Consider the following 26,990-nt stretch of genomic DNA (forward strand, 5'->3'; position numbering starts at 1 on the left):
AAAATGTTTGCTGTTGTTCAGTCACCCATTGTGACAGACTCTTTGCAATCCCATGGACTGTAGCATGCCAGGCCTCCCTGTCCTTCACCATCTCCCAAAGTTTACTCAAGATTATGTACATTGCCTCAGTGATGCCATCCAGCTATCTCTCATCTTCCAATGCCCTCTTCTTCTGCCCTCAGTCTTTTCCAGCATCAGGGACTTTTCCATTGAGTCATCTGTATGCATCAGATGACTGAAATACTGGAGCTTCAGCTTCAGCATCAGTCCTTACAATGAGTATTCAGTTGATTTCCCTTAAGATTGAGTGGCTTGATCTCCTTGCTGTCCAAGGGACTCTCAGGAGTCTTCTCCAGCACCACAGTTCTAAGGCCTCAATTCTTTGGCGTTTTTTCTTCTTTTATGATTCAACTCTTACAACCATACATGAACACTGGGAAGACCATAGCCTTGACTATACGGACCTTTGTTGGCAGAGTTATGTCTGCTTTTCAACACACTATCTCAGTTTCTCATAGCTTTCTTGCCAAGAAGCAATCATCTTCTGATTTCATGGTTGCAGTCACCATCCACAGTGATCTTAGAGCCCAAGAAGAGGAAATCTTTCACTACATCCACCTTTTCCCCTTCTGTTTGCCATGTACAATATTATGGACCTCCGCCCATAGTTCTTCAGGCATATTGTTTACTAGATCTAATGCCTTGAATCTATTAGTTATCTCCCCTGCATATTTACAGAGGATTTGATTTAAGTCATACCTTAAAAACGAACATTCAGAAAACTAAGATCATGGCATCTGGTCCCATCACTTCATGGCAAATAGATAGGGAAACAATGGAAACAGTGAGAGACTTATTATTTTTTTTTTTTTGGGGGGGGGGCTCCAAAATCACTGCAGATGGTGACAGTGGCCATGAAATTAAAAGACACTTGCTCCTTGGAAGAAAAGTTATGACCAACCTAGACAGCATGTTAAAAAGCAGAGACATCACTTTGTCAACAAAGGTCCATCTAGTCAAAGCTATGGTTTTTCCAGTAGTCATGTATGGATATGAGAGTTGGACTATAACGAAAGCTGAGCACCAAAGAATTGATGCTTTTGAACTGTGGTGTTGGAGAAGACACTTGAGAGTCTCTTGGACGGCAAGGAGATCCAACCAGTCCATCCTAAAGGAAATCAGTCCTGAATATTCGTTGAAAGGACTGATGCTGAAGCTGAAACTCCAATACTTTGGCCACCTGATGCAAAGAACTGACTGATTGAAGAAGACCCTGATTCTGGGAAAGATTGAAGGCAGGAGGAGAAGGGGATGACAGAGGATGAGATGGTTGGATGGCATCACCGACTTGATGAACATAAGCTTGAGCAAGCTCCGGAAGTTGGTGATGGACAAGGAGCCCTGGCGTGCTGCAATCCATGGGGTTGCAGAGAGTCAGACATGACTTAGGGACTGAACTGAACTGACACCTTGCTGGCCTAGTGGTTTTCCCCACTTTCTTTAGTTTAAGCCTGAATTTTGCTATGAGAGCTGATGATCTGAGTCAGAGTCGGTTCCAGGTCTTGTTTTTGCTAACTGTAAACAGCTTCTCCATCTTTGGCTCCAAAGAATGTAATCGATTCTAACACCAAAAGAAAAAAAAAAAAAAGAGGTTTTACTCATCATTGGGGATTAAATGCAAAAACAGTAAGTCAAAAGAACCTGGAGTAACAGGCAAATTTGGCTTCGAAGAATAAAATGAAGCAGGCTACTCTACAAAAATAGTCTACAAAATGATAACTATTTTTGTATGCTGACATTATAGCCATCAACCTGGTAAAATTCACTTCTTATTTCTAATATTTTAGCTTGAAATTTATTTTTTTGGACTTTTAATTAACACATATCCATTTGAGAATAACTGCCATTTTATTTTTGTTTCCCCAAGCTTAAAAATGTTTGTTTCATAATTTGACAGAAATTTGAGATGGCAGCTATAAAGGGGGTTATGGCTAATGTTTCATTAAGACAAATATTTTTGATGTATTGCTCATTGCTGTACTCGCCAGCAAAAGAACACTAACTGCCATCTTCTACTTAGCCAGTATGATAGGCACTAGTATTTAAATGTTATGTAATACACACACACACACACACAAACATTTTATTAAAATACACAAGAATGTCTTTAAAAAATATTTAATGATGGATGTAAAAAAAAACAAAAACAAAAAAAGGCTTCCCTTCAGTTGAAACATAAACACTTGGCAAAGTGAGAACAATGATCTGGACTTGAGTCTCTTGCACTGAAACTTGAGGTTAAACCAAAGTTGACACCAGAAGAATGATCACAACTTGAACATCTATAGTTGACGCAAGAAAAACCATTTCTAGTTTGCATGATTTTCACACATTACTGCTTTTGAGTAATTTGTAACAGAAAATAAACAGTTGTCCATAATCTAATTTATCATGCATGCCTTTTATATTTACTTTTTTTTTTTCAGTGTTACAGCTCTATTTTATTTATAAGACAGCAGGAGAATCCAAGACTGGAAGAGAAGAGAGTGGAGGAGTGTGTGGGGAGGGAGAAAGAGAGAGAGCGAGAAAGAGAGAGAGAGCACACACGGGAGGGAGGGAGGGAGGGAGAGAGAGAGAGAGAGAGCGCGCGCACGCACACGTGCGCACGCGGGAGAGAGAGTCCAAGAGAAAGCGCTTTGGCTCCTCCTTTTATATGTTTTTTTCCTCCACCAGGGCCTGCCCTATGCAAATTGGGCTTAGCCAGGAGTGCTGTTTGTTCTGTTTGTCGTGCCTGAAGTCTTCACTCTGGCCCTCAGACCTTCCTTGTCTTTTAGCCACTGCCATTTTGGACTACTTTTCCCTATTCTACCTACCTAACATTCCCCCCTCAAGAGATGGGAGGCCCAATTCTTCGGGAATAGGGGCATCGAGGTCTTTCTGGCTACTTCCTGCTGAACTGGGGTGGCGAGGGGTATTGGGCCTCCCCCTCTTGCTAGTCTCAAGCCTCAGAGTCCTTATAGAGGTGTCCAAGGGTGTGTGATATTTTCCGTGGTCAGCTGTAGTTTTATATCTTTGTTGAACTGGCACTGCATGTTGTAGCTGGTTGACCTAGGCAGAGACAAAACAGGTTAGACAATTGACAGTACTTGGAATAATCACAAGCATCATCAATATAGCATAACAAGGACTAGTAGGGACATTGGTCAATTTTAAATGCACATCGCCAGGATAGCTCAAGTCCCGCCTTGTTCAGGGATCAGAAGATCTATCTCCTGTCTGTTTTGGAGTACAGTCTCTGTCAAGCTGTGTTGTCTCCTTAGAGTTATCCTGAGAAATCTTATCCCCAGAAACCAGATTTTGGGGGTGTTCATTAGAATGACACTCATTGGTAGTTCTGAATAGGTATCTGAGATCTCCCAGGGGCTCACAGGTGTATTGAGTGTCCTCTTTTGTTTTCTTCCATGGCTTGACTCGTGAGTAGTGAATCCAGGAGTCATGTCCTGGTACCTTGACTGCTGTGGGGGTAGAAAGTATTACAGAGTAGGGGCCCTTCCATGTGGGCTGGAGTTGAGCCTTTGGGGACCCATCTTTCCAGACTTTAATTAGGACTTGAGTTCCTGGAGCATATAGTGGTGACTCTTTAGATAATATTTTGGGTCCTGGTTCATACCCCACAAGCATATATCCTGTTGGAATTGTCCAATGGCCATGGTATAAGACTGGAGGGTCTGAACCTCTGGATCTAGGAAGAGGTCATTGACATAAACAAAAGGTCTCCCATATAGCATCTCATAAGGACTAAGACCAACCTGTTCCTTAGGGGCAATGTGGGTGTGGAGGAGAGCTATTGGTAAAGCCTCCTTCCATCCCAGGGAGGTCTCCTGGGTTATCTTTTTTATTGCTGATTTTAATAATTGATTGGCTCTTTCTACTTTTCCTGAAGATTGAGGCCTCCAGGCACAATGGAGATAGTAAGTAATGCCCAATGCTTTCAAGACTCCTTGGGTGACGTTAGAAGTAAATGATGTCCCATTGTCATTTTGTAATGACCTGGGCAGACCAAATCTTGGAATGATTTCATGGAGCAGTTTTTTTACCACCTCCTCAGCCTTCTCAGTCTGGGTGGGAAAGACTTCAATCCATCCTGTGAATGTATCTATCATGACTAATAGGTATTATACCTTGAGAAACTGGCATCTGGGTGAAGTCCATCTGCCAGTCCTCTCCTGGGTAGGCCCCACATCGTTGGATGGGCTGGGCCAGCTGGGGTCTTTGAGCTCCTTGAGGGTTGTTTAATTGGCAAATGGGACAAGAGGAGACCACCTGTCTTATAGTTGTTTGGAGGCCTGTTCCTCTGAAGGACCTTTCTAGTAATCTTTGGAGGGCCTTTTCTCCTAAATGAGTAGTGGCATGTAGGGAGTTAATCAACTTCCACTGGAGGTTTCCAGGCAGAAAAAAGAGTCCCTCCTTTTGGAACCACCCCATATGATCTTCTTGAAAGCCCTCGCTCTTAGCTTTAAGAGTCTCACCTTCAGTATATGAAGGAGTTTCTGGCAAATTAGTCTGTGGAACTAAGGTGGCAATCCCTATTAGGTCATGGTTCTGTAATGCTGCTCTCCTAGCTGCCTGATCAGCTCTTGGTTCCCTCGTGCCACTTCCGTGTTCCCTTTTTGGTGTCCTTTACAGTGGGAGACTGAAACCTCAGTGGGCAGATGGACTGCCTCCAAGAGTCAAAGAATCTGATCACCATATTTGATTGGGGACCCTCGGGTGGTCAAGTGGCCCCTTTCTTTCCAAACAGCCGCATGTGCATGTAGCACCAGAAAGGCATATTTGGATTCAGTGTAAATGGCTATTCTTTTTCCTTTTCCCAGCTCTAAAGCTTGAGTCAGGGCTATGAGCTCAGCTAATTGGGCTGAAGTACCTATTGGCAGAGGCTTAGCCTCTATGGTCTCAAAATTGGAGACTACTGCATACCCGGCTCTTCTTTTTCCATCCAAGACAAAGCTGCTTCCATCAGTGTACCAGATTTCCTCCGGATTGGTCAGAGGATCTTCTGACAATCCCTCTCGGGGTTTTGTCCAGTGGTCCAAGGTTTCTAGACAAGAGTGAAAGGGGAGAGAGCCCTCGGGGGTAGGGAGGAGGGTGGCTGGGTTAAGAACCTCACAAGGGGATATAGTGAGGCCTGGATTTTCCATCAGCATTACTTGATATCTGAGGATTCTTTGATTAGACATCCATAAATGGCCTCTCCCATTTAGGAGTTGTTTTACTTGGTGGCTGGTAAAAATAGTTAGTTTGCCCCCAAAGGAGAGTTTTAAAGCATCTTCTATCATGATTGCAATAGCTGCAAGATTTCGAAGGCGAGGGGGCCAACCTAGGGAAGTTGGATCGAGCCTCTTGGATAAGTAAGCTACAGGCTGGGGCTCAGATCCCAACCTTTGAGTTAACACTCCCAAGGCTATTCCCTCTCTTTCATGGACATAAAGTTGGAATGCTTTTTCTGGGTTTGGCAACCTCAAGGCAGCTGCCTGAATTAAGGCCTATTTTAGTGTAGCTTCTGCCTCCTTTTGAGGAGTTCCCCACATCAGTGGGATTGAATCATCTCATCCCTTTAAGCTTTCATATAAGGTCTGGGCAATTAGACCATAACTGAGTATCCAGATTCTACAATAACCAGTTAGCCCCAGGAAAGCTTGCAATTGTTTTCGAGTTGTGGGGGAGGGCAACTGGAGAATTTCTTGTACCCGATCAGAGGACAGCCTCCTGGACCCGTGTGTAATCTGAACTCCCAGGTAAGTGACCTTTGTCTCGACCATCTGTGCCTTAGCACAGGAGACATTATATCCCCTTTCTGCCAAGAAGTTTAGAACCTGAATTGCATGTTGTTGGGCACTTTTATCATCTGGAGAGCAGATTAGTAGGTCATCTATGTATTGTAATATTTTCCCATTAGGTCCCAGGTCCAGATCTAGGAGATCCCAGCTAAGGGCCTGTCCAAACAGGTGGGGGCTATCTCTGAACCCCTGAGGTAATACTGTCCAAGTCATCTGTTGGTGTTTTTCTCCTGGGGCCTCCCACTCAAAGGCAAAAAGGTATTGGGATTCTTTAGCCAGTGGTATGCAAAAAAATGCATCTTTGAGATCCAAGACTGTAAACCATTTGGCACTGGGTGGGATTTCTCCCAAGATTACATAGGGATTGGGTACTGTGGGATGGAGGGGGACTACAGCTTCATTTATATTCTGGAGATCTTGAACCATTCACTAGGTTCTGTCTTTTTTCTTTACTGAGAGGATTGGGGTGTTACATGGCGAAGTGGTAGGGACCAGTAGCCCACAAGCAAGGAATTTATTTATTAAAGGCTGTAGTCCCTCCTGAGCCTCTTTTGAGAGGATATTGTTTCCAGTTAGGAAACCGAGTGGGATCTCAGAGGACAATGATGACCGGTTCAGCTTGGTGGGCTTGCCCAAGAATCCAATGGTCCCACACCTGGGGGTTAATTTTGTCTTCCCATAGTTTTTGTCCCTCTCTATTGAAGGTGTAATGGGTTCTTCAGTAGTAACCAGGAGCTGTAGAGCTCTAGGGGCTGAAAAACTTCCCATCACAAGGGTGGTCCCCAGTTTAGTGAGTATATCTCTTCCCAATAAGGGAGTAGGACACTCAGGGACCACCAGAAACTGGTGGGAAAATGTTTGTCCATCCCAGCAACAAAGAAGTGCTCGGGTGAATCTTTTAGTAGTTGCTTTTCCTGTAGCACCCAAAATGGTACAGGTTTGGGAGGAGAAGGCTCCGGAGTAGATCAAGACAGAGTAGGTAGCCCCTGTGTCAACCAAGAAATTCTCGGACCTACTTGCCACATCCAGTTGCACCCTTGGCTCCAGCCCCGTGATGGTTATCTGTGACAGGTGGGCTGGCTGGAGCAGGCTGCTTCAATCCTCTTGAACCATCGTGAGGGTAGGCTTGGCACTTGACCTTGAGGCTCTTGGGTCCCGAGGGCAGAGTGCCGCCCAATGTCCCAGTTGATGGCATTTGTGGCAAGCCATTCTAGGAGACTTGTCATGGTTTGGACACTCTTTGGCCTAATGCCCCGCCTGTCTACAGATCAGGCATATGTCTTGTGCCTTGTCCTTCAAGGACTCGGGGTTTGCCATAGGGTTTCTCTGGAGGGCAGCCAGCATCTAGGCACGCCTTGTCTCTTTCTTTCTCTCCTTCTCCTGGGCCTTGGCCTCCTTCTCCTGTTCTCTGTTATAAAAGGTATTGGTGGCTGTCTGGACCATCTCATCTAAAGAGGCAGCAGGATCCTGCTGTTGTAGCTGCTATAACTTAATTCTGATATCTGATGCACATTGGGACAGGAATTTGTCCTTTAAAATCACCCGTCCCTCATAAGAGTCTTAAGTCCAGGTTGGTAAACTTTTGGAGTGCCTTTTTTAGCCTCTCCAGAAAGGCAATGGGGTTCTCATTGGGCTCCCAAGTTATTGCTGAGACCCGGGCACAGTCCCACAAGTAATAGGCTTCTTTCTGTTTCCATAGGTAGACTTCCTTAGGGGTGAGTCTTTCTGAAGCTTATCCCACCCAGAACAGTTGCAACCTGAGAGCCAGGTGTCCCCAGGTCAGGGTGCACATCCCCAGGCAGGATGAGGCGTGACAGCCTCCTAGAGATCAAATCCCCAAGCAGGTCGAGGTGTGAAGGCCTCCCGAGGATTGGGTCCCTGGGCAGGTCGAGGCGTGACGACCTCCTGGGACCCCTGGGACTAGAGGATCCCCGAACAGGTTGAGGCGTGACAATCTTTTGAAGACCGATCCCTAGGCAGGTCAAGGCATGATGACCTCCTGGGACCCCCCAGACTGGAGTTTGGGCGTCCCCAAGATCTCCAGTGTGACCAGTGCTGGGTAGAATTAAGAGATTTGTAACTCATTGCTAGTTTGCCCACCATGGACGGGAATAGATAAGTTCATCTTACCCAGAACTGTTGCAACATGAGAGCCAGGCGTCCCCGGGTCAGGGTGCAGATCCCCAGGCAGGCTGAGGCGTGACAGCCTCCTAGAGATCGAATCCCCGGGCAGGTCGAGGCGTGATGGCCTCCCGAGGATTGGGGCCCTGGGCAGGTTGAGGCGTGACAACCTCCTGGGACCCCTGGGACTAGAGGATCCCCAAACAGGTTGAGGCGTGACAACCTTTCGAAGACCGATCCCTAGGCAGGTCAAGGTGTGATGACCTCCTGGGACCCCCCCGGACTGGAGTTTGGGTGTCCCCAAGATCTCCAGTGTTACCAATGCTGGGTAGAATTAAGAGGTTTGTTTTGCCCACTGTGGGCGGGAATAGATATGATGTAAGTTCATCCTACCCAGAACTGTTGCAACCTGAGAACCAGGCGTCCCTGGGTCAGGGTGCAGATCCCCAGGCAGGCTGAGGCATGACAGCCTCCTAGAGATCGAATCCCTGGGCAGGTCGAGGAGTGATGGCCTCCTGAGGATTGGGTCCCTGGGCAGGTCGAGGCGTGACGACCTTCTGGGACCCCTGGGACTAGAGGATCCCCGAACAGGTTGAGGCGTGACAACCTTTTGAAGACCGATCCCTAGACAGGTCAAGGCGTGATGACCTCCTGGGACCCCTCAGACTGGAGTTTGGGCGTCCCCAAGATCTCCAGTGTGACCAGTATTGGGTAGGATTAGGGGTTGGATATTATAGAGTATTTCCCTCCCAAGGCCAGCTATTTTCTGGTTGTCTCTCCAGAAGATTGTAGAAGTGGGTCTGGATGGGGCTCAGGAAAAGAGCATGAAACAGGAGGGAAGGGGGCAGAGCACAAGGGTATAATGTAAACCAATTAAAATCAATTGGGTCCAAGATGACAAGTCAAATTCAAGTAAACCTTAATCCCCAGTCTATAAGCCAACAGACACACCCAGAGGTGGCAGGACAGCTCCAAGGCACAAGGTCAGAAGAGGGAGAAGTGGGTGGTTCCCCAATGGTTGGGATGTTCCTCTCACTCATTAGCATATGAATTCCATCCCTCACAAAACCTAGCCAGGCCTAATTCCATGGCTGCAGCCCTTGCCCTCGGCAATGGTTCACACCCTGAAGGGTGGCTTCTCTCTGGATCCTAACAAATCTACCTCTTATCGCCTTGTCTCTCAATGAATTTTTGCAATGAGACATCAGAGCCTGAGTTTCATTAGTTTTGGTCGGGCTTGAGTCCCGGGAGAGAGCTGAAGGACAGGAGAAAAAAGCAGTGGGAAAAACATGCCAAAGAATCCCCTTCATAGCTCGCCGAAAAATTCGCTAAATATCTGACCGGTGCTCACAGTTTAATTGGTCTAATCTTTGGCACAGAGAAGAGAAAGGACAGAAGAGCCCCCACCGACTTGTGTAACAGCTATTGGGGCTCAGCAGATAGCGCCTTTGGGACATGCTGAGGAGTAGCCTCTCCAGAGTCCCTCAATTGTGCCCCTGCCACCCGCCTCTTAGTGGGAGGTTTGAGGAAACAAGAAACGAGAGATTGTAAAGGTCCTCCAGCCATAGGAGCGAGGATCTCTTACCTTAACCGGAGGTCTTCTGGAATCTGAGACTGGGCCGCATGAGCTTTCTGCTGAGTTCGTTTTTCGCTGTCCCAGTTTCCAGCACGATGGGCCTTCCCCTGCACTGGGTTTCTTCGCTTTCTGCTTCTAGCACGGGAGCTTCGCTGAGTTGGGCTCCTGTTGTGCTTGGCCTCTTCCACTTAGAGATTGTTTCAGCCAGGTTAAACCCAAGTCATGGCACCATAGATGTCACGCGAGTGTATGTTCCTCGGTTCTTTGTCTCGTCACAACAAAGATTTGGAGCGACGGACATTAAAGCCCTCAGCCTGTCACAGCTCTTGGGTCTTGGACAAACTGTGCTACAGCTCTTAGGCAAATCAGTATTACAGCTCTATTTTATTTATAAGATAGCAGGAGAATCCAAGACTCGAAGAGAAGAGAGTGGAGGAGTGCTTGGGGAGGGAGAAAGAGAGAGAAAGAGAGAGAGAGAGAGTGCGCACGCACGGGAGGGAGGGGGGGGGGAGAGAGAGAGAGAGAGATCGCATGTGGGAGAGAGAGTCCTATATTTACTTTTATATAGGAATTTTGCAGAGGTTTTTCCACATTCTATGCAGAGCACCTTTTACTTCTTTGTTCCTCAAGCTGTAGATCATAGGGTTCAGCATGGGTATGACCAAAGTGAAAAATACAGAGGCCATTTTGTCAGTATCAAAAGAGTGGCTGGACTTGGGCTGCATATACATAAAGGCTAGAGTGGCATATAGTACAGCCACCACTGTCAGATGAGACCCACAGGTGGAGAAAGCCTTCTGCCTGCCCTGTGCAGTGTTCATTTTTAGGATGGCCTTAAGGATCAGTATGTAAGATACAAGCACTATCAGAAAAGATGGAACCAAATTAAACACGGAACAGATCAGTATGAACAGCTCGATTTCCCACGTGCTTGAGCACAGCAAAGTTAGCAAGGGGAGACTGTCACAGTAGAAATGACTGATGATGTTATAGCCACAGAAGGATGAAATAAATATCTGGATGGTAGTTACTAGAGAAACGGAGGCACTGTAAACATAGGGGACTGCGACCAGCAGCCAGCATACTCTCGGTGACATAACTACTGTGTAGAGCAGAGGGTTGCAGATGGCCACGTAACGGTCATAGGCCATTGCCGACAGGATGAAAAGTTCGCTGATGATGAACAAGATGAAGAAAGTCAGCTGCATAGCACACCAATGATAGGAGATTGTGTTTTGGTCAGTTACAAAAGCTACCAGCATTTTGGGTCCCACAGATGTGGAATAGCCAAGATCAATGAAAGCCAGGTTTCTGAGAAAGAAGTACATGGGTGTCTGTAGCTTGGAGTCCACCTTGGTGAGAACAACCATGCCCAAGTTTCCCACTGCCGACACTGCATAGATGGTGAGGAACAGCACAAAGAAGGGAGCCTGCAGCTCAGGCCGGTCTGTGATTCTCATGAGGATGAATTCACCAGGCACTGTTTGATTTTGTTTGTCCATCCAGGCCATCAAGGGAAATAACTGTGGGAAGAGCCATAAGAATAGATGTTGGGGTTCAGAAGATACCATCTGATAAAAGTTTAGTATGCAAAGCCGTTATGTGTAAGACGAATCTAATTATTTTTGATGGAGTGATTTAAAACAAGACTCACCTCCATCACTGAACCTGGAACCAAATTTAGAAACCATTATAAGGTAAGATGGACTTTGCTGGTGGATCAGTGATACAGAATCTGCCTGCAATGCAAGAGAGGTGGTTTGATCCTAGAAGATCCCCTGGAGAAGGAAATAGCAACCCACTCCACTCTCCTTGCCTAGGAAATCCCATGGACAGAGGAGCCTGGCAGACTATAGTCTATGTAGTTGCAAAGAGTCAAACACAACTAAACCACCACCACCACCATCATAACGTAACATATAAAATAGCCATTTTACTTTTTGTGTCAATGATTCTCATTACAAAATACACACAGTTCCTTTATGGCTCTGTTAACAAACTATCATTTTAAACATTTGGCCACAGTGGGAAACCTGATTTTTTTTAAATGTAAATTTATTTATTTTAATTGGAGATTAATTGCTTTACAATATTGTATTGATTTTGCCATACATCAACTTGAATCTGCCACGGGTGTACATGTGTTCCCTATTCTGAACCCCCCTCCCTCCTCCCTCCCCATACCATCCCTCTGGGTCATCATTTTTCAGTTGAAATACATATAATTGGTTTTAAAAAAAGTATCAAATTTTAGAAACAATCATAATACAAAGTAACAGTACTTACTTTCTTTCCCTTGGAACTTCAGTCCCAGTCTCTGAAGAAAACTATTACTAACTTATTTAATAGACTTTGATTTACTTCTCTTTATGGCACCCTACTCCAGTACTTTCACCTGGAGAATCCCATGGACAGAAGAGCCTGGTAGGCTGCAGTCCATGGGGTCGCAAAGAGTCAGATACAACTGAGCGACTTCACTTTCACTTTTCACTTTCATGCACTGGATAAGGAAATGGCAACCCACTCCAGTGTTCTTGCCTGGAGAATCCCAGGGATGGCGGAATCTGGTGGGCTGCCGTCTGTGGGGTCGCACAGAGTCAGACACGACTGATGTGACATAGCAGCAGCAGCGGTGTAACTCTATATAGTCAAACATTATTTTCATCCCAATATCCATTTTGCAAAAAATTGTACTAAATTGAATTATCTCCATAGAAAATGGTGAAACTGAATCTTTAGCTCATCCATATAAAAATCAGTCACAGACTGGTCAAGAACTTGATATTAAAAGAAAAATTTTAAACTCATGGTGCTGAAACTGAAGCTCCAATATTTTGGCCACCTGATGCAAAGAGCCAACTCATCAGGAAAGACCCTGATGCTGGGAAGGATTGAAGGCCAAAAGAGAAGGGGGAGCAAAAGATAAGATGGTTAGATGGCATCACCTACTCAATGTAGGTGAATCTGAGCAAACTATGGGAGACAGTGAAGGACAGAGGAGCCCTGCTACAGTCCTTGGGGTTGCAAAGACTAGAACGTGACTTAGGGATTGAGCAACAGCAAGTTAAAAGCTAGAACTTCTGGATGTCACTAAGCAAATATAAATTTCAAGAAAATCAGAATATAAATTTGCTTGATTTGGAAGATTAAATCTGCTTCATACAATTCATTCTTTCTAAAAATCTATTCACAATATTAACAAATTATTTACAAAAAAGGTAAAAAACAAACATTCATTAGCAGGAACCAAACAAGAAAGAGGGCAAAATCTAGGGCCTTTAGCTACAAGAGTTATACTCAAGGAAAAGAATTTTTCACAGAAGCTTGTGTATTGTGGCAAACCTTTTCATCCAAATTATCTTGTACTTTACAAATCCTTGGAGTTCTGAAACTCAACTGAGTTGATTTTTTTTTTTTAATTACCTTATTAAAGCAGTTTGAGATAAAGTCCTATGGTATTGAGAACAAGACAGGCTTTCAATTCATGGGCATATGTATGGCTTGGAAGAGTTTGGCTTCCTGACTGTGAAACTGACACTCAACCTTATGTATCTGGGTCTTCATGGGATGGATTAAAGAGCAGGATGGTTTATTTGTGGTTAGAGGGCTCCTCGGGTATAATCAGAGGAATATTCACTTCTCTATGTAACAACAAGCTCTCATCTTATTATTATCATTATATACTTTCATCTGATTCTCCCCACATCAGCCCTACCCAAGCATCAAAGCACCAACTGTAAAAAAAAAAAAAAAAAAAAAAAAGGCAGGAAAATTGAGCAATAAGACTGACTTTTCTCTGATAGAAGCACAAACTTCAGAGTTTCACCAGGACTTGGGGAATGAATGTACATAAAACCCATTAATTATTATCTTATGCAAACTCAACCACCCAGTCTTAGCTATGTATTCTAAAACTTTGCAAACAGTCTCAACTGAGATACATGGGTTGGTCAGATTGAGAATATTCTCTTTCAAAGCGCAGACAAAAAACTAAGAAGGATAAAAAAAGAAGAATCTTGAATGGGTCTTAAAGTAGGTCAGGGTCAGCAGTCTTTAAGTGAGTTAACGTTGGCAGAAATATTTACACACATTAATTTAAAAGTATAAAAGGACAACAATACTTTCTCATTCAATACAGCTAATAAGGCCAAAAGTCCTTATCTTCCCTTTCCTTATTTTGTAAAATACACTATATTTTCTCAATCAGGGAGCACTAACTCTGCAATTATGTAGCATTAGTGAAGGGCATAAAATCAGTCTAAATCTTTCCCAATTACATTTTGGAATTTGATAAATAGTGCTCTTGGCAAATCCTCCTTAGCAAACACCAAAATTTTCTAACTTAAGATGCCCAGTATTATCCTCACCAAATGTGGGATTCTGTGCAGATTGCTAGACTGCTATTATGTGGCTTTTTATAATCCATGAAGATTATTTAAAACTGCACCACTTCGTTATAATGATATCCCATGATGCTAGATTCTCAAACATGCAGAAATTCTATGAGCTGACTAACACAGTTTTTGTTTTACTTGTGCTATATATCTGGGAGCTGTGGAGAGATGTAGGGAGGCCTTCTGCCCTCTCCTTCCCATCCTTCAAAAAATATTTCCTCCTATTCAATTCTGAGGAGAAGGCAATGACAACCCACTCCAGTACTCTTGCCTGGAAAATGCCATGGACGGAGGAGCCGGGTAGGCTGCAGTCCATGGGGTCGCTAACAGTCGGGCATGACAGAGAGACTTCACTTTCACTTTTCACTTTCATACATTGGAGAAAGAAATGGCAACCCACTCCAGTGTTCTTGCCTGGAGAATCCCAGGGACGGGGGAGCCTGGTGGGCTGCCGTCTATGGGGTCGCACAGAGTCAGACACGACTGAAGTGACTTAGCAGCAGCAGCAGCATTCAATTCTGATGTGTGCAGTTTGTAACACAAAACACAAGAGATCAAGAAGAAAGCTGCTCTTAAGGCATTTAGATTAATGAGAGTGAAAAGGCAATACCCTAGGCTAGATTATGAAGTGTTTAAGGTGTGGCAAATTCACAAACACTGAAACTATAATGCATGCACTAGATTAAGAAAGCTTCCAAGGATTGATATTTCTTGACTCTTATTGGTATTGATTTTAGACTCAGTTTTGCTCCACTATATGTGTAATGCTTCCAAGCCTTCAGCCTCATTATCTATACAAAATTAAATTTGATACAAAGGTGATAGGGTCAAAGACATCCAATCATTTTGGTGTGGAGGACATAGTACCCAGAGTCAAAAAGTCTATTTTGGAAACCAGAGAAGAGCAAAAGTCTCCTTCCTGTTGCATGGGTTTGAAAGGGCCTAGTCAGTGTAGCCCACACACTCATGTTAACAGAATTTACTGACATCTGTGTGAGGAGAGAATACCTGCAAACAGGAAAGAATAAATTAACAGCTTCATCTCTGTATAGGAGCTGGTTTTTCCTGAATGCCTCTAGAGACAAAGGGCAGAAGAGGTTGGCCTTTTTGGGATCCCAAGGTCCTTCTGCCTATGGGTGTGTTGGGGGCCAGTGAAGGAACTGTGACTTTGAAGGCAAATTCTAAAGATGTCGATGTGATTCCTCAGCATAATATTAATGAAGAATGACCCAGAGAAGGAGTAAAAGAAGAACCAATGGCAGCTTCTCAGAAAATGTTTTTAAAAGTTTATTCCGTATTATTTTGCCTTTTCCATCAACTTACTACTGCAAATATCACTGTAGCAGACACAGCTGTCTTCCATGCTTTGTGTTTGAGGTCACCTCTGAATTGACCTGGGCTTCTCTGTTGGCTCAGACCGTAAAGAATCTGCCTGCAATGCGGGAGACCCTGGGTCGATCCTGGATGGGGAGATGCCCTGGAGAAGGGAATGGCAGTGCACTCCAGTATTCATACCTGGAGAATTCCATGGAGAGAGGAGCCCGGTGAGTTATAATCCATGGGGTCGCAAAGGTCAGACATGATTGCTTGACTGACACTGTCTTTTTCTTTCTGACTTGACCTACAAGCCAAGATAGATTGTTTTCTGACTTGCTGGTTGCTTTCCATCTCTAGTGTTTGACTTCATTTCCTGAGGGCAAAAGGATCTTGCTTGGACCCCACCCACAGCAGTTTGTAAGGGCCTGAGATCTAATGTGTTAAGAGAAATATTAAACTAATAAGTGACAGGACTCAATGGATAAAAACTCAAGCTTTTCTAGCCCTCTTTTATGCAGGAAGCTAAACTATCTTAAGTAATTGAAATTTAGTTGCATGCAGCAGTAATTTTTCTTTATTGCATACTTTGTTAGCTGTCTCCCTAATCAGGGGAGTCTCACGTTCCTTATCTGTCAAGGAAAGTTTAATTTTAAGGAATCCTATATGTTGTTTTCTGTTTCTCAAGGGCCTTCTGTTCCTTATCATTTCCTGGAAAACAGGAATGAGCAGAGCTGCACGCATCTCTCAGGACTGAGGCCACGAGACGGAACACATACGTGGATTCCTTTCAGTAACCTTTTACTTTTCTGTAAAACTACTTAGTCATGTTCCTATTTCCAATACATGGGTTGTTGTCTGGCCCTGAGACGATTGTTATTCCCCTAGTTACTGTGGTTATGCATTTGGTTTCGGTGTTTTTGCTCAACTTTATTTTTCTGCCTAAAGCTTCCTTGTATAGCAGTATATAAACTCACGCCGCCGTGATTAAAGCACCCTTGTTCCACTAGAGACTTGGGTCCCCTGCGTCCTTCTTTTCTTCGCCTTCTTTTCATCGACTCCTGTCCCCTTCTGTCAAGAAGACCATAACACTTATCCCTCATTTTTGCTTCCTAAAATCCTCTACCAAGTAAACATTAAAAGTCCAGCTCCTTACCTCAGAGCCTTCTTTTGAAATTTACACTCGGACCAACACCATCTCTTATATGATACTAACAGAAAGAGACAACAAATATATGTATAGCACAAATAAAACTCTATGGAGCCATGATAATGATAATAATATCGTGTTATTGTATAACTGAAAGTTCTGTCAGAAACTGTTACCACCTGAGGCATAGACGGTCCTTTAGTATCAAAAACTCTGGCCTGCAATCAGTATCTTTGCATTAACAGCATTTTACGTGGAGGTTTCAACAAATACCTACACTCCCTTCAGAATGTTTATGGTTTTAGAATCCCAGTATAGAGTTAATAACAAATAGAAGAAAAGGTTGTTTACTCTTTGCAAAGAATACAATAACAGAGTAGTAAAATATATCATTTCTCCATAAATCGGTTATGGCAAGAGAGTATTAATATTCATGGACTAATGTATTGCAACTGGCATCAGTGACTAAATTAATCCATAATTTTAAACTGAAGACAGAAATCAAGAATTGTCACTGGAGCTAATCTGGTAATCAGCCATACACTCACCAAAAACAAGGAATGCCTTCTTGTTCTGCCGTGTGGTTAGTAGTCTGACTGAAGTCAGAAGAATTTATGAATGTTCCTCCCCTTTGAGACAGTCCCCTAGAAATCTGAGTGCAATTTCTTGATTATTCCCAAAGCATCTAAGAACATGAAATGAAGCCACTATAGTCTTGGTTAATTATTTTTGATTTCCCTATTGAGAAAACACTCTTTTAGATGCAATTCAAATCCTTTTTATTATTAATTTTATTGCACTCACTCAAATATCTGGATTTCAGTGTATCATTTGTTGGATAAATCCTTTGATCACCCATAAATTACTTCAATATTCAGTATTTTCCACCACGGCTTCTGCTCAAGTTTTATGTCTGAGGATAAAGACAAAACTCTTTAAACATGTCCTCAGTTCAGTTCAGTTCACTCGCTCAGTCATGTTCGACTCTGTGACCCCATGAATCATAGCACGCCAGGCCTCCCTGTCCATCACCATCTCCCAGAGTTCACTCAAACTCACATCAATAGAGTCGGTGATGCCATCCAACCTTTGTCGTCCCCTTTTCCTCCTGCCTCCAATCCCTCCCAGCATCAGAGTCTTTTCCCATGAGTCAACTCTTCACGTGAAGTGGCCAAAATACTGGAGTTTCAGCTTTAGGATCATTCCTTCCAAAGAACACCGAGGGCTGATCTGCTTTAGAATGGACTGGTTGGATCTCCTTGCAGTCCACGGGACTCTCAAGAGTCTTCTCCAACATCACACTTCAAAAGCATCAATTCTTCGGCGCTCAGCTTTCTTCATAGTCCAACTCTCACATCCATACGTGACCACTGGAAAAACCATAGCCTTGACTAGATGGATCTTTGTTGGCAAAGTAATGTCTCTGCTTTTCAATATGCTATCTAGGTTGGTCATAACTTTTCTTCCAAGGAGTGTCTTTTAATTTCATGGCTGCAGTCACCATCTGCAGTGATTTTGGAGCCCCAAAAAATAAAGCCTGACACTATTTCCCCATCTATTTCCCATGAAGTGTTGGGACCAGATGCCATGATCTTAGTTTTCTGAATGTTGAGCTTTAAGCCAACTTTTTCACTCTCCTCTTTCACTTTCATCAAGAGGCTATTTAGCTCCTCTTCACTTTCTGCCATAAGGGTGGTGTCATCTGCATATCTGCGGTTATTGATATTTCTCCCGGCAATCTTGATTCCAGCTTGTGCTTCTTCCAGCCCAGCATTTCTCATGATGTACTCTGCATATAAGTTAAATAAGCTGGGTGACAATATACAGCCTTGACGTACTCCTTTTCTTATTTGGAACCAGTCTGTTGTTCCATGTCCAGTTCTAACTGTTGCTTCCTGACCTGCATATAGGTTTCTCAAGAGGCAGGTCAAGTGGTCTGGTATCCCCATCTCTTTCAGAATTTTCCACAATTTATTGTGATCCACACAGTCAAAGGTTTTGGCATAGTCAATAAAGCAGAAATAGATGTTTTTCTGGAACTCTCTTGTTTTTTCCATGATCCAGTGTATGTTGGCAATTTGATCTCTGGTTCCTCTGCCTTTTCTAAAACCAGCTTGAACATCTGGAAGTTCATGGTTCATGTATTACTGAAGCCTGGCTTGGAGAACTTTAAGCATTACTTTACTAGCATGTGAGATGAGTGCAATTGTGCAGTAGTTTGAGCATCTTTGGCATTGCCTTTCTTTTGGATTAGAATGAAAACTGACCTTTTCCAGTCCTGTGGCCACTGCTGAGTTTTCCAAATTTGCTGGCATATTGAGTGCAGCACTTTCACAGCATCATCTTTCAGGATTTGGAATAGCTCAACCGGAATTCCATCACTTCCACTAGCTTTGTTCGTAGTGATGCTTTCTAAGGCCCACTTGACTTCACATTCCAGGATGTCTGGCTCTAGGTGAGTGATCATACCACCATGATTATCTTGGCTATGAAGATCTTTTTTGTACAGTTCTTCTGTGTATTCTTGCCACCTCTTCTTTGGTTCTAAAGACTCAGAAGAAATACAAATTATGAATATGTATGTAACTCATTTTTCATTCTCAGGGGACTAAATTGAGTTACTCACAGCCTAATTCTATATCTTATAATCCTCTTCAATCCTCATTTCCATCCCCACCCCAGTTCTTCCTCATACAGGCACCTTCTCTATGAGAGCTGCTGTATGCTCTTAAAAAGAAATACAGCCATATAATGTAAATATAGTATACATTTTAATGTGCACTCATGTTATCATTCAGAGAAGGCAATGGCACCCCACTACAGTACTCCTGCCTGGAAAATTGCATGGACTTGTGGGCTGCAGTCCATGGGGTCGCGAAGAGTCGGACCTGACTGATTGACTTCACTTTGACTTTTCACTTTCATAAACTGGAGAAGGAAATGGCACTCCACTCCAGTGTTCTTTCCTGGAGAGTCCCAGGGATGGGGGAGCCTGGTGGGCTGCCATCTATGGGGTCGCACAGAGTCGGACATAACTGAAGCGACTTAGCAGCAGCAGCAGCAGCGTGTTAACGTTTAACTTGCTTTGATGCTTAAAGAGTCTCATTCAACTCTACATTTTTGAAGCACATTCATTTTACTGTTTGTGTGTGTGTGGAGGGGGTGGTGTGAGTGTGTGTTAGTTGCTCAGTCGTGTCCAACTCTTTGCAACTTCACAGACTGTAGCCCACCAGGCTCCTCTGTCTGTGGAATTTTCTAGGCAAGATTACTAGAGTGGGCATCCATTCCCTTCTCCAGGAGATTTTCATAACCCAGGGACCGAACCCGGGTCTCCTGCATTGCAGGCAGATTCTTTACCATCTGAGCCACCAGAGAAGCCTCGTTTTAGTGAATGAGTGAGTGAGTGAGTAAAGTCACTCAGTCATGTCCAATTCTTTGCGACCGCATGGACTGTAGTCTACCAGACTCCTCCATCCATGGGATTTTCCAGGCAATAGTACTGGAGTGGGTTGCCATTTCCTTCTCCAGGGACCGTTTTAGTACAAACACCATTATTTCTCTCTATTCTGTTTTGTAAAATTACTATAATCTGGGTCTCCTTTAATTTGAAATGTTTGCTTCCATAGTACTGGGATTCAGCTAGTTACCAACTCTGGAATTTTATCTGTGTCACCACAGTTAATGACTTTATGTGTGTGGTCCCCACAGATCCATGAATGAACTTTTCTGTGATATATTGTGTTAGTCAAAAAGTTTGTTTGCTTTTTTCCCATAAAATGACTCTAATAGCATTTATTTATCTTTAATTTCATTTGATAGATTGTATCAAAACAGCTGTCATATCAACATGCATTTAAAAATTATCAAAACTGGTGAATGTTTGTGTAGCCATTTTAATATTGAAGATGAAAGCAAAAAGCAATGTTTTAGCATATTATGCTTTATTATTTCAAGAAAGATAAAAGCACAACTGAAACCCCCAAAAAAGATTTGTGCAGTGTATGGAGAAGGTGCTATGACTGATCAAATGTGTCAAAAATGATTTGCCAAGTTTTGTGCTAGAGATTTCTTGCTGGACAATGCTCCACCATTGGGTGGACCAGTTGAAGTTGATAGTGATCAACTCGAGACATTGAGAACAATCAACATTATACCACGTGGGAGATAGCTGACATACTCAAAATATCCAGATCAAGCACTGAACATCTTTTGCACCAGCCCGGTTATATTAATCACTTTGATGTTTGGGTTCCACATAAGTTAAGTGAAAAAAACCTTCATGATCATATTTCCACAAGCTATTCTCTACTTAAACATAATAAAAACATTTTGTTTTTTAAAAAAAATTTGTGGTGGGTGATGAAAAATGTATACTGTACACTATTGAGGAATGGAAGAAATCACAGTGCAAGTGAAATGAACCACCATCAACCATACCAAAGGCTGTTCTTCATTCAAAGATGTTGTGTATATGGTGGGATTAGCAGGGAGTCCTCTATTATGAGTTCTTTCTGGAAAACTAGATGATTAATTCCAACAAGTACTGCTCTCAATTATATTATCTAAAAGCAACACCCGATAAGAACCATCCAGAATTAGTTACAGAAAACATTTAATCTTCCATCAGGATAACGTAAAGCCCCATATTTCTTTGATGACCAGGCAAAAACTGTTACAGCTTGGCTGGGAAATTCTGATTCAACCACTGTATTCACCAGATATTGTACCTTCAGGTTTCCATTTATTCTGCCCTTTATAAGATTCTCATAATGGAAAACATTTTCAATTCCCTGAAAGACTATAAAAGGCACCTGGAACAGGTCTTTGCTCAAAAAAAAAGACAAAAGTTGTTGGGAAGATGGAAATATGAAGCTACCTAAAAAGTGGCAGAAGGTAGTAGAATGAAATGGTGAATACATTGTTCAATGATGTTCTTGGACAAAATTAAAAATATTTATTGCATTTGCACTTAAAAACTGAGGAAACTTTTTGACCAACTCAATATTTCCTGGAGTGAGTCCCTGATAAGAGAAATACAAGCAAAATTAATTTATTTAAATTAATATGAATCTATGCCAAGATTTATCAATATACATTATATCATCACTACACAAAATTTTGTACTTTGAGCATCCAACATATGAATATGTACAATTTGTTCACATGATAAGGGACTGTAAAAAATAATTAAACCAGATTCAAATTCTTAGAGCCAAAATTGCTTTCTTAATACATTATTTTTTTTAAATAATCATCCAAATGATTTGGAATAGAATGATATACTAAGCATTATCCATTCCAACTGATACAGATAACACATATTTTAAAATAGTTTTAATATTCAAATGTCCGTGATAGTGATAAGACTGACAATTTTGAATAATGCTGAAGAAATAATCATTGAAGTGACACAAAATCTGCCACATACATCCTGTAGCAGAAATTGACTGATCATCAAATCGTTTTTGTTTTCATTTTGACCACTTCTACCTATATATCCAATCTTCAGTTCAGCGTACTTATATTTTGAATGATATCTTTGAATGGACTTTTTCATTTCCATAGAAGTGGCTTGTGGAAACAGCCCTTTGGAAAGTAGAGATGCAGGTATGACAATGTAGACAAATGGAGTCAATGTTTGTGGACTTCCAGGGTGGGAACAATAGCTGCTCAGACTAAACTTACCCATAATAGCTCATAAAGTATTCTTTTTTCAATTATTAATAACCTCTTCTGACCAAGAGACAAGCAAATCTTCACTGAAAACCTTAAAACTCAAGTTTGCTTTTAAATTAAAAAGAAAAGAAAAGAAAAAACATAAGTGGGACCAGTTTCTATTATCTTTTTGGTTATTGAACTAGAAACATCTTTTAAACCTGAGTGTTTTGAGACATATATAAAATAATGGAGATACCTGATCACAGTCCTTCAAAACAAAAGACATTACTGAGAAAATGGCAGGGCCTTTTAGTAGGTTTTTGGATTTAAATTTGTAAAATGGCATTTGCTATTCTGAATTTGGGACATTTGAATGGCTTTTCTTATTTTCATGATCTTGAAAGGATTTATTTATGACCTCCACCTCCAAGATTAACACACTTGCAGTGCTTTTGGCCTAGGGCATCCTTATATTACAGAGCTGGGCTCAAGTTTTTATACTTACTGTCTCTATTGCAGCTACAGGATGAGAGGTCCTTCTGGTTGCTGTTTCAAGTCTTTCCTAACTTCCAAAGGTATTCTCAAACCTTGGGAGATGGAAGGAAGGTTCAGGAGTGAGGGGCCATATGTTTACCTGTGGTCGATTCTGTAACATATGGCAGGAACCAACACAGTATTGTAAAGCAATTATCCTCCAATGGAAATGTTAAAGCAAAAAAGAGATTTGCCAATGTGATTAAGTAAAGGGCCTCATGTGAGTGAGTCAAAAGTAGTCACAGGGAGAGAAAGATGCAAAAGTAGGAAACAGAGGAGATGTGTCAGTGAAAGCAGAGGTTAGAATGATGGCTTTGTTGGATGGAAGGTGAACGCCAGGCAAGGTATATGGAACCTGCAGGAGCTGGGAGAGGCAAGGAGACAGATTGAACCCTATTTGGGTCCTGAAAGGAATACAATCTTCTGATACCTTGATTTTAAGTCTGGATGACTCATTGTGAACTTCTGATCTCCAAAATTGTGGGACAAGAAGTTCACATTGTTTCAAGCTTCCAAATTGGTGATGATTTGTTATAGCACTGTTCGGAAGCTAATACAAGTGACAACATAATTATTTTAGAAAATACATATATGTCAACCAAATTAAGAAGTAGGAAACACTGCAGTTTTAATTCTTAACTTCATTTCAGTTCAGTTGCTCAGTCATGTCCAACACCCTGTTACCCCATGCACTGTAGCACGCCAGGCCTGTCTGTCACCAGCTCCTGGACCTTGCTCAAACTCATGTCCATTGAATCAGTGATGTCATCCAACCATCTCATCCTCTGCTGTCCCCTTCTCTTCCTGCCTTCAATCTTTCCCAACATCCCTTTTCAATGAGTCAGCTCTGCATTAGGTGGCCAAAGTATTGGAGCTTCAGCTTCAGCATCAGTTCTTCCAATGAATACTCAGGACTGATTTCCTTAACTTAAATTCCTAACTTAAGTTAATTAAATGGGTTGCAGATAATTGGTAGAAATACAAGTGTGAGTTTAGTCCTGTTGCTCTATTTCTGTTGACCTAACCAGACTCAGAGAGAATTGTTTTCTGCTATAAAGTAAACTTCTCTGATTGCAAGTACCTAGGTTGATGAAGTTAAATAAAACTGTAATAAAAGAAAACAAACATTCCCTATGGACTTTTATATAATTATAAATAATAAAATATAAAATTCTAAAGGATAATGGTACCAAGTTATTACTGGCTTTGTCCCTGATGACCAGATATATACATTATATACAACTTTTCTGTCTTCAAATAATCTACTTATTTGTGAGTAAAGTTGAAAATTAACTCATGAACTTGACTCTCACTAAAAGAAGTATTTGCTGTTATGATTTTATAACAAAAACTTTTTAATATGAGTCTATGTTAGGAAAAAAATTATATACTTCATATTTGAATGAACATTGATATTTTGCTTTATGTATGAAACATAAAGGATGAAAAAATAGAATAAAGTTTCCTATGTATTTTTAGTCAGTTTTGCCAAATGTCCTATTTTCATGTATATCTAAGCATTCTGTATTCAACATTAATTTTCCTGTACAAACATTTTTTTCAAATTTATTTTAAATGCAAATTAATAATTGGTTGAAAAGCTGATGGATAAATACTACAAAAAATAATGAAACTTTTAGTAGTTGAAGAAAAGATATTTGTGATAAAGAAGATAATCTAAGTCATAGTAAACATTCAAAAAAAATTCCTACAGTCATTCATTTTTATCTTCCATATTTAGAAATTCTGAAAACCTTGTATATACTTATATTGTATTTTTAAAGTATTTATTTTTAAATAATTTTGTATTATTTATATTAATATATTTTTTCAGTCACTTAATACATTTTGTATGGAAAATTTAGTACTTAAAGATGAGATTAAAAGGATTAAGATTTTTCCTTAAAATTAGTGGAATTTTATTTATTGCTTAATCACTTAGCAAAATTTTCAGAAACAAATAAAACCTTTAACTGGAGATAGTTGCAGTTTTAAATTTACACTGATTTGAATGACTGACATGGGTTATCCAGGAATCTCTTCAGTGCATCCTTCACGTCCTTGTTCCTTAGGCTGTAAATGAAGGGGTTCAGCATTGGAATCACCAGGGTATAGAAGACCGAGGCCATCTTATCAGTATCTAATGAGTGGTTGGTCCTTGGCTGCAAATACATGAAGAGAAGAGTCCCATAGAACACAGTGACAGCCATCATGTGAGAAGCACAGGTGGAAAACGCTTTTTGTCGCCCTTCTGAAGAACGTATCCTCAAAATGGCAAGGATGATGTTGAAGTATGATGTTAGAACAATAATCATAGAGAAAAACAAATTGGTCCCTGAAAAGGTAAACACTGCTGTTTCTGGAATGTAGGTATCAGAACAGGACAATGCTAACAAAGGGACATTATCACAGTAAAAATGGTTGATCGCATTGGACGAACAGTATGACATGGAAAACACACAGGAAGAGACCGTCAGTGCTGTGGTCAGACTGTAGATGTAAATAAGGGCCGCCAGGAGAAGGCAGATCTGTGGAGAAACCACCACCCGGTAGAGCAGGGGGCTGCAAATAGCCACATAGCGGTCATAGGCCATGGCAGCCAGCACGAAAATCTCAGCCACAATAAAAACTAAGAATCCACCTAGTTGAATTGCACATCCATAATAAGATATGGTTTTCTTTGTAACCAAGAAGTTAACCAACATTTTGGGGGCAATGACAGAAGAATTGCCCAAATTGATGATAGCCAAGTGCTTGAGGAAAAAGTACATGGGGGTTTGAAGCTGAGAGTCCACGCTGGTGAGGATGACAATTCCCAGGTTCCCTGCCAGGGTCAGTCCATAGATGATCAGGAATACACAAAAAAAGGGAATCTGGAGTTCTGGATGATCTGAGACTCCCATTAGAATGAATTCAGTCACATGAGTGTGATTCCCTGGAGCCATATATTTTGCTGATTTCCTCTTTTAATGGGGAAAATGGAAAGAGAATAACAGAGGATAAAATCATGTTTTTTCCTGTTAGATGTCAGATTGTTAAAGGTTTCATTTAAAATCAGTTTACTTCTGTTCAAAAACAGTCAAAAGTCTCAGATCTTCCTTGTTTTCCTCTCTATCTTTTCACAAAATTCAGGTATACTAACTCTGCAGAGACCCATTTCAGGATCTTATAACTATTTGACCAAAATATGAACGTATTATTCACTGCAGGATATGGTTTATATTGAATAAATGCACGTTATTGTATTATGTCATTACATGTATTCATATTAATATTAATATATTAATCATATTACACATATTTAATGAATACTTAATTAATACATACTTAATACACATACACTTGCCTCTGTGTAGGTATTTCCAGTGATTAACAAAAGGTACCTATAAGATGTTGATGAGCTAGAGAAATATCAAGTTATTTTACCTTAGCGGCTACAGGTCATCACCTCAGACCAGGCTTTGCCATCATTTCTGGGAATTTCCATTTTTCTATGGGGAACACTTTCAGTAATGCAGTTTTATCTTTAATAATCATTACCATTTCTGCTTCAGCTGCCCACAGGCAGTCTTATATTTCAATATTGTTCCTTAGCATCAGAGAGAAATTCCTCTGAATCTTCTTTCCTTTATGTCATTTCCTTTCTTCTGCCAAATAAAACAAACCAGTCCTTTCTTATGATTCTGACTTCTAATTGCTCACTCTTCCTTATTGTTTTATTCTGACAGCCTTTTTTTTTTTTCCTTTCCAACATATACCCCTTTTCCTTAAATGGTTTAAAGTCCATTTTTATTTTTAAAAAAAATTCGATTCGTTTATTTATACAGATTAATGAGTAGAAAGCTTAACATTACTTAGTATGTAGTATACACTTCCCTGGTCTCTCAAACAGTAAAGAGTCTGCCTGCACTGCAGGAGACCCATGTTCAATTCCCTCTGGAGAAGGAAATGGCAATCTACTCCAGTATCCTTGCCTGGAAAATCCCATGGATAGAGAAGCCTGGCAGAATATGGCCCATGGGATTGCAAAGAGTTGGATATGACTGAGTGACTTCACTCTGTTTTCTTTCTTTCTTCCTATATGCTGTGCCCAGAAGTATGTGAAGTATTTTGAAATAATCATTTAATTATTCTGCATGAGCATCCTGGAAGATGGGTAAAAAAAAATTTTTTTTTTGATCTGATGAGACAATTTAGGCTCAGTGAAATTAAGTTACTCAGTGTCTGTATAGGATATCAGTTAATAACATGGTTTTATAATTTTTTATGTATTTTTGTTTGCTTATTTGGTCTATTAATCTTTTGGTTATTTGTTAGTCCACCAATTATTAGTTGCGTGATTTTTACCAGGTAATTGTGTCTTCGTGTTTTATAAATTAAATGAGGTATTGTACATGTAAACTTAG

At 41.3% G+C, this 26,990-nt stretch overlaps 2 protein-coding genes and 1 long non-coding RNA gene across 5 annotated transcripts; all 3 read right to left on the reverse strand.

Moving 5' to 3' along the window:
• Window positions 1-1,964: 1,964 nt before the first annotated feature.
• Window positions 1,965-9,995, reverse strand: LOC147358698 (uncharacterized). Of its 3 annotated transcripts, none has more exons than XR_015141703.1 (3): window positions 9,544-9,995; window positions 2,658-3,108; window positions 1,965-2,342 (listed from the first exon to the last, which is right to left on the reverse strand). It is a non-coding gene; the product is annotated as an uncharacterized LOC147358698 (long non-coding RNA). The 3 variants fall into 3 exon arrangements; XR_015141704.1 differs by adding an exon at window positions 4,925-5,098 and having other exon boundaries at window positions 1,965-3,108; XR_015141702.1 differs by adding an exon at window positions 4,925-5,126 and having other exon boundaries at window positions 1,965-3,108.
• A 58-nt stretch (window positions 9,996-10,053) lies between these two features.
• Window positions 10,054-11,045, reverse strand: LOC147358699 (olfactory receptor 8K3-like). The gene has a single exon (XM_086342114.1). The coding sequence runs from the start codon at window positions 11,043-11,045 to the stop codon at window positions 10,095-10,097; it is 951 nt and encodes a 316-aa protein (XP_086198240.1). The 3' UTR covers window positions 10,054-10,094.
• A 13,536-nt stretch (window positions 11,046-24,581) lies between these two features.
• LOC147358700 (olfactory receptor 8J2-like) lies at window positions 24,582-25,529 on the reverse strand. The gene has a single exon (XM_086342115.1). The coding sequence runs from the start codon at window positions 25,527-25,529 to the stop codon at window positions 24,582-24,584; it is 948 nt and encodes a 315-aa protein (XP_086198241.1).
• Window positions 25,530-26,990: the final 1,461 nt, after the last annotated feature.

This window comes from Bos grunniens, chromosome 15 (assembly GCF_055505025.1).
Source record: "Bos grunniens cultivar Pamir isolate PY7600 chromosome 15, Bosgru_T2T1.0, whole genome shotgun sequence".
NCBI classification, from domain to species: domain Eukaryota; kingdom Metazoa; phylum Chordata; class Mammalia; order Artiodactyla; family Bovidae; genus Bos; species Bos grunniens.

Coding starts and splice junctions, on each gene's coding strand:
- LOC147358699 (XM_086342114.1), bottom strand. CDS start 11,045: ATGGCCTGGATGGACAAACAAAATCAAACAGTGCCTGGTGAATTCATC.
- LOC147358700 (XM_086342115.1), bottom strand. CDS start 25,529: ATGGCTCCAGGGAATCACACTCATGTGACTGAATTCATTCTAATGGGA.